The sequence below is a fragment of the Sinocyclocheilus rhinocerous genome, unplaced genomic scaffold (assembly GCF_001515625.1).
Source record: "Sinocyclocheilus rhinocerous isolate Xijiao unplaced genomic scaffold, SAMN03320098_v1.1 scaffold1192, whole genome shotgun sequence".
In the NCBI taxonomy this organism is placed as follows: Eukaryota; Metazoa; Chordata; class Actinopteri; order Cypriniformes; family Cyprinidae; genus Sinocyclocheilus; species Sinocyclocheilus rhinocerous.
In genome coordinates this window covers 120,425-130,365 of record NW_015639585.1, presented here as the reverse complement: position 1 = coordinate 130,365, position 9,941 = coordinate 120,425, and the positions used below count along the sequence as shown (strand labels likewise).

Below are 9,941 nucleotides of genomic sequence, written 5' to 3'. Positions count from 1 at the left end.
TTTTTTTTTTTTTTTTTTTGATCGCTGACTTTGGTGTCTTAGTACAGTTTTTGACATTGCTGAGATCTTTTATGAAACTCTAGAGGAGGCATATGTGAGATTACTAGCGTATTTTTCTAAGGAGAGATCTGAGAAGCTTAAGCAAAAGTCTCCATTTGCTCTCTGTATCATTGCTGTCAGGGATAAGCAAAGTTAAAGAGATTTCTTATGTGATTCTTCTTTCTTTCGCGCACCTCAGTACTTCTAATCTTACAGACGCAACATCTGAACCCACATTCAGCTCACATCTCTGCTCAGATGTGTTGTGAAATCCATAGATCACTTCCACAACCTGTCCACTCTGTTATTTCACCATTATATCAGGGTGATATATATGGACAGAGATATGCGGATGTACACAGAGGCGTAAATCTCTTTAAACTAGGGATCCAAGGCCTTTGTGACATCATCAATATTAAGTACACAGATAAACCTGACTGCATACAATCAAACTCAATGTAATTAGAACAGCGGTCTCTAAATATCCCCACCGAGCGAGCAGACAGAAGCTCACAGCTTGATGTTCACATCGATATCACAGTCACATGCAGAGACTCATGTAGGACATGTAGGACCTGATATTGTTTCATCTGACAGAGGTCTGCTTTTAAAAAACTACCGGATTGGCATGTTCTGAAGGAAATGCTAGTGACAGCAAAATAATAGTGTTTTATGAATTTAGCATAATTTAGTAGTAGAATAATATCCTGATGTAGATTTGAATCCTGGTTAGCAGAACAGAATCCAAATTTGGTGGAGATTGCAGGGTAATGGAGGATACACTGTATATGCAAATGCTGGCACACTGAAGCAACAAATTGAAAGGGATTTTTAGGTTTTAAATACTGTTACAATTATTTAGCCTGAACATCTTTGATTTGGACAGGATTGAGATCTCTATAGCTTTTACTCCCATTTACAACCCATTAAAAGCATATTTATGATAGAATTGTGAATCTAAATCATTCATAAAGGTAAGAAATGAAGAGAAACATTGTGAAAAAGTAATATACCACAATCACAGATGCTTCTATACAAACTGGATTAGATTTCTCAGAGGATGCTGAGTTGTGGTTGTGGAAGAAAAACAGACATTTTCAATTTGGACGGGATTTAAATCACAAAGTATGTCTGTGAACACACAAAATGACCATCCTCAGGGAAAACAAGTCCTATTCGAATGAGGATTAAGGTTGAAATTATCTAGAAAACAAAGTTTGAATGCAGTCATTAAATGGTTCAATCTGAGTTAAATGCTGAAATTTGGGCTGATAGTTCAGCATTAGTGCTCTTTGGATAAAAAGAACATGACAATGCAGCATCCATTATGCATTGCAAGCGGTGCACCTCAAGGATTTTATGATTTTTTTAGCTGTCAAGAGAAATTTGAGCTGTCAGAATAATTGCGTTTAAAATCTAACAGCGATATGGTTCAGCAAACTGCATTTGCACGGTTCATTCCATTATTCTGCAATACAATACATCCTCGCAAAGTCTAGTGTAGCAGGTTGTATGCTATAGATTAACACCTGCACTTCATGGCCAATAAATAAAAATATCTACATAATTGCCCATGAAATCCTATAATTGCAGACCTGTATTCGATTACTGTAGATATTAAATATCCTCAGTGTGGCTGGGATTTTTATTGAAAACATTAATGATCTGACTAGATGATGGACTCTGGGGCTGCAGATATCTAGAGAAAAAGAGATGCTGCGTTGAGTACAAACACACTGGCTAACTAAGCTGTTCTCCATCAGGAAGTGCTACGCATCCCACTGTGTGCGTGTTATTTTCATCTCTTTCCGCTTCTCTTGCATTTTCTCTTCTGGAGACCTCATCACATCTTTTATCAATGGTGTGCAAAAGTATCAGAACGAAAAGGAAAAACACTGCCAAAGTCCTGATGAGCAGAATTTCCCTTCAGAACACCTGTCGTCGGGCTGACCAAAGACCTGAGCTCACATGCTGAGGACGAGAGTTTTTGCTGTAGGGTTGGGAGGAAACTTTGGTAAATTTGTTTTGAAGAACAATCAAGGTGGGTTTTCATTCAAAATCAGCTTCTAGCCATTGAAATCATCTACATTGTCACTGCTTTCGCCAGTCTTAGGGAGTGACTCTACTAACTGTACTATTTTTCAGTAATGTGAAATTCTTTAATTATGTATCTTTTTCAGTAGCATGTGTAGTGTGACAAACCACTGCATGACTGCTTTTGTCACATTGTATTGAACACAGAACTTCATACTGAGCGAGCTGAAGCAATAATCCAAAGAACAAACAGCTGTTTAGATTGATAAATGAATCATTTAAAAATATTCACTGATTCATTTGAGTTGTTGCATAGTATTTTCTATTTTGTGTAGCAAAACATGTTAAATGGTATTGTTTATGACTATATTTTCGACTGTATGAGAAAATTATGTATGCTGTTTTGTATTTTAATTGTGCTTTGAGATCTTTATTGTATAAATTGCTAAATAAATAAAATCATCTGATATACATTTAAAAAGATATTGCACCCTGATAATACCTTAGTATTTATTTACCTTTTGTTAATAGCTTGTAGTGTAGCTGACTACTTGACTAGGGTAGCTTGACTAGTTGAACTGCTTAAAATTATGAATATCTTGTAGCTACAGTTTTCCTCAGCATTAGCTTTCACTATAGCTATAAACTGTCTCCGTGTGTGTGTGTGTGTGTGTGTGTGTGTGTGTATGCGTGCAGAGCAAATGGAGTTGCCTGATTGGGATCTGATAGCATTAAATTATAGCGACAGGAGTGATTTGATTAACGTCATCACCACACATCCCTCATTTATAGATAATCATCAATCTATCGCTCACTCGTGTTAATCTAATTGTGCAATTTGTCACGCCTCTGTCTCTTTGCAAACAAATGCAGATGTAACAGTCTAAATCATGGAAAATGGCCTTTCTCTGACCCCAGCTCTTCTAGCTTGACCCTCATGCTCATCTGAGAGACCCCAGGGTCATTTAAATAGCTCGACAGATATACATTACTTTAAAATATCAGGCTTTTCTAATCTTATAAAAATTATGAAGAAAATTTCAACTATTTTAAAATGTTTCATTAAAATGTCACATTACTTACATCAGTACATACACCTTTTATTCTAATGTTCATGTGTTTTGAAAGGTCTAAATAACCCGAGTTAGTTAATGCTAACAAATGGAGTCTTTTTGTAAACTGTTACCTATAATTTTTTTATATTTTCATCTCTATAAAAGCAGTAGTGTGCATAGAGTGCATTACACAACATGAGGGCTAAAACGTTTCTTTGTCTTTATCTTCTATCCTTTGGCTGGGATTCTCTTAATTTAGTCTGATATCTCCAAATTGATGCTGTAAGAACAAAAGGAGGTGAGGTAGGGATGTGTGAAGGAGATAGCGAGTGTGTGTATGTAAGTGGTTGTTAATGCAGTGGTTCTACCCCTGTCAGTGTCCCAGGCCTTCATCTTAACCTTGCTGTGATAATTGGCTATGTGGAGACAGGCACTGAAATGGGAGTGCAGAAACTGCGAGTTTGCCAACACACCCAGAGGAGAGCAGGGAAGGAAAGGACACACATACACATCTTCTCATTTTACCTCTTTGATGCTCTAAAAGTTTTTTAAAAATCTCAATCCCTCTGCCTTTCGGTCTTTCTCCTTCTGCAAAGCCCCCCCCCAACTGTGAATCCATGCTCTTTTCAAGAATTTGTATTCCATTGTGCGTGGCACATACGTAATATCTGGCAACCCATCATCTAACTGTTTGCCAAACCGAAGGCTGAATGTTATGATTCTTTGGAGAGAAAGGTCAAAGCCTTATCCAGTCGAAGCCGTAAGGCTCCACCTTGATCAATAAACGAGCAGTAGTCAAAAAAGCTCATCAAATTGAATATAAATAAATAAAGAATAAACAAAATCAAATCAAATTTGTCTCCAACGAACGATTGCCATTTCGTCGTGCTTCACTCAAACGTTATTGGCATTTAATATGAATGGAAAAATAATTGTGTTTGGGGGGTGTAGGTGGGGTGGTGGGCAGCTGTGGATTCGTTACCGGGGAAGCTTTCAAATACTCATTAAATGCTTCAGAAAGCCTGTCCATCAGACAAGCCAGACTCCTTCACGGCATTGACTGAAATCCGTTTAGCTCTGTTGACAGATGTATAATTTCCACGCAGTCCCTATATTGATCCACTGCTAGAATCGGTTGAAGGCTTGTCGCGTTGCTTTCAAAGCCAAGATGCGAACAATTTCCCAATGTCTATCGCTGCCTATGTTTCTCCTCAGCATTCATTCCCCAGGGGCCTTTCACTCCTCTTATGCTTCTTTCAAGTCTAGCTAAGGTCGACAGTAGGTGAGAAACTCGTAATCAACTCACCTGCTGTGTGGCCCCGGTTGGTGGCGTCATGGTCGCTGTCTCCCTGCTCGCTATCTCCATGTCCGCTGTCTTTAGAGCTGACGATATCTGCCTCTTGAAATGCTGAACTATAAGGGAAATTTTATGGTTTAGTAGTCATTTGGTAATTGGAGCTTTGTACGGCTCTTTCCCATTAGAAGTATTGATTGTTTTGGTTATTTAACACTTTTGGCATAGTTTAGACTGCTGATTAAATTCAATATCAAATTCTGTATCAGACTCATGCTGTGTAGTATCAAACGTTACGATAACACATGCAATGCTGAGTCAGATTTTGTCATTTTGGCTAGGCGCCACATCATTTATACATCTCTTTCTTTGTCTCAATGTGGAGTTTATTCAGTTAAATCATTTTGGGGACTATTTTGTACCCGGAAGTGAGCTAAATCTGACAAACGCTCCCTATAGGAACGTCCTCATTTGTACAAAATGGTATGTAAAAATAAACTTTTTTTTTTTTGTAAAAATACAGAAAGGTTTCTGGGTTTGGGTCATAGGTTATAGTATTTATAATTGTGTATAAAAGATAAAAGTCTATGGACTGTTCCCATACTGTAAGTAAATGTGTGCGTACCCACTTAATCAGTTTGTACCCAGAAGTCAGCTATAAAATCTCCCAAATTCTCCATTTGTAAAAATACTATAAAGATAAAGTAAATCATTTGTAAAAAGTAAAACAATAAATTGTAAAGAAAAAATGTATATAATAAAACCTATTATTATTATTTAATGTAAAAAGGCAGAAAGTTTTCTGTGAGGGTTGGGTTTAGGATATAATATAAAGTCTGTACAGTATAAAAATCATTATGTCTATGGAAATTCTCCATAAAACATGAAAATGCAGCGTGTGTGTGTGTGTACATTGTATTTAATCAGCAATCTCACCTGTTAACACGACGGGGCCTATCCACCAGGTAGCTGAGCTCAGTTCTCTGGTGCTTGGTCTAAAAGATAGCAACAACAATAATAAATAGTAATAATAATAATGATGATGAAGAGCAAGTTTATTTGATATTCTGCATTTGTCATTAAAACACTGGTCAGGCCTCTGTTCTGCTCTGCCCATGCACTAGAGCACCTCAACCATAGAACCGCCTTTGTTCCACTGATACCCAGCGACTGTGTGCTTAGCATACTTAAACCCTCGTCCAATACACTCCCCACTCCCTCCTCAGACTTGACTCCAGGGCTACACCCTTTTCAGAGAGTGCCAGGGGATAGTAAGGTAGACCTTGTCAGATGTGGGGCTCACTTACGATAACATGACTTGTCTCAGAGGCAAAAAGGAAGATGCTAGTATCAGAGCAGAAATGTTATACCAGCTTGTAACCACCCTCAACATTCACATCCCCCATATATTCCTATTATTGGTCAATCGATATAGGATTTTTATTGATTGATTCTGAAATGTTTACATTTGGTTTCCATCCAATCTTGAATATGTGGTTACATCCTTCTATGTAACTGACCCTGAAGTGCTGTAGTGTAATTAAAGCATCTGAAAATAGCACTACAGCCCCAAGCTACCTTTAAAAGCACTATGTGAGTCATAAGCAAGCAGATGATTACAATCTGACATTACAAACACAGGAAGCTGAAAGATCACCACTGAATAGCCTCTTAAGGTGCATATAGGCTATGTACAGAAATATGTTTCCATCCACTGAACTTCTCACAAGAATTTCTGTCATTTCTACTCAGTTTTGACACTCAGTTTTGAGTTTTTGGCATTTAAAACTTTAACACTCTCAATATAGCAATAATTTGAAAAACTAACGCTGAAAACAAACTATATTTATATATATGTGTGTGTGTGTGTGTGTGTGTGTGTGTGTGTGTGTGTGTGTGAGTTAATACTGCTTAACGCCTTAGCAGTCTTTTTTATTTAGAAATATATTAAGGTATACAAAGCTATATAAAGTGAATATTTTTTTTATCCTAAGATTTAATATGGTAATGTGGATATGGCAATTGCTTGCTAATGATGTAAGCATTTCATACTGGATTAAGATAAAGTGTTGCCTGGATAGGTAATAAAATGTGTTCACCTCGCTGGATAAAATGCTCCCGTTTGAGATGATATCTGGTTGCTGATCCGCGTATCCGGTAACGATTGCCCCGCACGGGTTGTGCTCTGTGTCTGTGCTCCGGGATGGGCTGCACGGTTTAAGGAACATCAGGTCGGTTTTGGCAGACTCCGGAGTCAGGCACACCTGGTAGCAGTAGTTCTGGTTCTGGTGGTGCGAGCCGAAGCTGCCTGACTCCTCCACCGGCACCTGTGCGGTACTGGCCACGTTAGTGCTCTGGACGAGCATGATGTCCGATTTACTGAGCTTCTTCTTGCGGCCGCGCGCTTGGCGACTGCAGCACTGACAGCACGAGTCTCCGGCCATGCACGTGTAGATGTTCAGTTTCTTGTCTTTCTGACAGCGCACCGCCAGCACGATCATTGCGAGGAGGAAGATGAAGGACACGGAGCCGAGCGCGATGATGAGGATGAGCGTGAGGTCCAACGAGCCCTCTTTGGACTTGACCGACCCCCGGTCGCCGCTCCGGCCCTCCACTATGCTGTCCACCAGCACTACGTTGATGCTCGCAGAGGACGATAGCGGCGGCTGCCCGTGGTCGCGCACCTCGATCAACAGGTCGTACGGGTGCGGCGGGTCCCGTTTGCTGGATACCCGGCGCGCGGTACGTAGCTCACCGGTTCTCCAGTCCATCCGGAACATCCCGATCTCGTTTCCTAGGAGGATGCTGTATGACAGGCGCGCGTTCTCACCGTCATCCGCATCCGTGGCCACAATACGGGTCACCAGGTATCCCGGCTCGGCTGAGCGGGGCAGATGTTCCCTCGCGGTACCGTTTTTGCCCAGAGGCGCGATTATAGAGGGGGCGTTGTCGTTCTGGTCCACTATAATGACATTAACGGTGGCGTTGGCCGTTAACTCGGGCGCGCCGGAGTCTTTGGCGTGCACCATAAAACTGAACTCTTTTATTTGCTCGTAATCAAAAGAGCGCAGCGCGTACAAGTAGCCGTTCTCAGAGTTGATTGACACGTAGGTTAAGATGGACATGCCCTGTATTTCGCACTCCAATATGGAGTAAGTGACATAGGCGTTCTGTCCAACATCAGGATCCACGGCGCTCACCGCGTAAATGTAAGCGCCCGGTACGTTATTCTCCGTCACGTACACGTCGTAAACCGTCTGCATGAATCTCGGCGCGTTGTCGTTTTCGTCCGAGACGTGCACTTTGATGGACTTGCTTGTGGAGAGAGACGGCACCCCCTTGTCTTTGGCGACCACCGTGAGCGTGTAAGACTCCGCTTTCTCGCGGTCCAGCGGACCGTCCGTGACGATCGTGTAATAGTTTTTGAAAGACGACTTGAGTTTGAACGGAACCTCGCCGTGCAGCTCACAGGTCATCTGTCCGTTCTCGCCGGAGTCACGGTCCATGACGCTCAGCAGAGCGATGACCGTGCCCGGGGCAGCCTGCTCACTTACCGACTCCGTGACCGTGCTGAAACTAATCTCCGGCGTGTTGTCGTTCACGTCGATGAGTTTGACCAGAACTTTGCAGTGCGCGGGCACGGCGTTCGGCCCCATGTCTTTTGCCTGCACGTAGATCTGATGCGTGCTGCTCTCCTCGTAATCCACCTCACCGGTCACTTCAATCCTCCCGGTGCGCGAGTCGATGTTAAACAGATCCCGAATGCGCGGCGGATTGTGACTACTTAGAGAGTAAACAATCTCTCCGTTCTGGCCCTCGTCCATATCAGTTGCGTTGAGCTGAATAACGAGCGTGCCAACTGGGGAGTTTTCGCGCAAGCTCACAGAGTAAACGGATTGATCGAACGTGGGCGCGTTGTCGTTGGAGTCCAGCACTTTAACCACTAGCAGTGCGGTGCCGGTCTTCTGCGGCTGCCCTCCGTCCACTGCGGTGAGCACGTACCTGTGCACCGCCTGCTGCTCTCGGTCCAGGGGTTTATCCAGCACGAGCTCCGCGAAGCGGTTACCGTCGCCTTGCGTCTGTACGTCCAAATAAAAGTAGTTGTTAGTGGTGATGGCGTATGTGCTCAAGGCATTAGTCCCCACGTCAGGGTCGAAGGCATTCTCCACCGGGAAGCGGGTGCCCGGTGTGGCGCTCTCGGTGATCTCCACGGTGATGTCCGTCTCTGGGAAACTCGGTGGATTGTCGTTAATATCCATGACCTCGATCTCGACGCGGAACAGCTCGAGCGGGTTCTCCAAAAACACTTCGAGGTGCAGGAGGCACGGGACAGTCTGACGACATATCTCCTCTCTGTCGATGCGCTCGTTCACCACCAGCGCTCCGTTCTCCAAGTTGACCTCCAGGTACGGCGTGCGCGAGCTAGGCACGGTCTGGAAACGGCGCGCGGAAAGTTTGGTGATGTCCAGCCCCAGATCTTCGGCGATATTTCCCACAACCGTCCCGCGCTCCTGCTCCTCCGGTACCGAGAAGTGCAGCTGCGATAACCCTCCATCCAAGATAGAGAAAAAGAGAAATATCAAAATCATCTCCAAACAACAAGTGCACTCCTCTTTATTCCCTCGCTCTGTCTTGACACCGTTTCTTCTCCAGTCACAGCTTAGGAATTACCCATCGCTTTGGTCCAAGAAAACATATGCGCTGTGCAACTTCCCAAACGAACAAGAAAGCTCCCGTGTCAGCCGGAAACCATGTCGCCATATGCGCAAGATCTATAGCCATTTGATATAATGCTGTCTCAAGGAGAGCAGAATTTAGTAGTCCGTGCGTCACAGCAAGACATTGCAGAACCTACAGATGCCCCGATCCTTATTACTGAGTAGCAAAATCTTCCCAAAACTCTTTTGCTTAGTGAGTGGGTAAATCAATTTAAAAGAAAATCCTGAACGCGAGCTATTGCAGACAAAAAACAATTTTCTACATATAGTTGTCTAATAGTCTATAATATCTGCGGGATGCTTAGAAATCCGTAGGTCCCCTCTTCCCGAGATCTGCAAGGAGAGTGAGCATCAGTGCGTTGTTTTGCGCAGAGCTCTTGCCACCAGCAGCCAATGGACGGCCCGGACGGCCAGCGCTGCGTCACCCGATTCGACCCAGTGAACGTCAATCAGACGCTTCCTCCCTCCCCAATGCGCCCTCACATCCCCACTCCAGCTCTCTTTAAACGGAGAATGAGAATTGATTTACATGTCTTATAAAGTCAAACAGTCGCATTCAAGGTAAATATTAGCACTGGAGAACGCGATTCACAGTGGACAGAAATCCTTTTACAGTTGTTTTTATCTGTCAGTTTCTAGTCCAATTCATTTGTCATTATAAGAAATGGAAGTGCGTGTGTGAATATAATATATAGCAATATGTTGAATGTGATACTTATTTAAGAAGCAATTTCTTAATGATGACATTTTAATGTTTAGAATCTGAAGCACGGAAAGTGTATTCTTTAGTATGCAGTTCAC

General features: G+C 42.8%; 1 protein-coding gene across 3 annotated transcripts in view; it reads right to left on the bottom strand.

Annotated features, from left to right (window-relative positions):
* LOC107751533 (protocadherin-10-like) overlaps positions 1–9,465 on the bottom strand; it is a 17,575-nt gene extending 8,110 nt beyond the window's left edge. For all 3 annotated transcript variants that reach the window (XM_016567274.1, XM_016567275.1, XM_016567273.1), the window contains exons 1-3: positions 6,522–9,465; positions 5,359–5,417; positions 4,435–4,541 (exon numbers count right to left, since the gene is read on the bottom strand). In XM_016567274.1, the coding sequence (XP_016422760.1) occupies positions 4,435–4,541; positions 5,359–5,417; positions 6,522–9,011 (2,656 nt within the window). In that variant the 5' untranslated portion in view covers positions 9,012–9,465. The remainder of the gene's footprint in view (positions 1–4,434; positions 4,542–5,358; positions 5,418–6,521) is intronic.
* Positions 9,466–9,941: the final 476 nt, after the last annotated feature.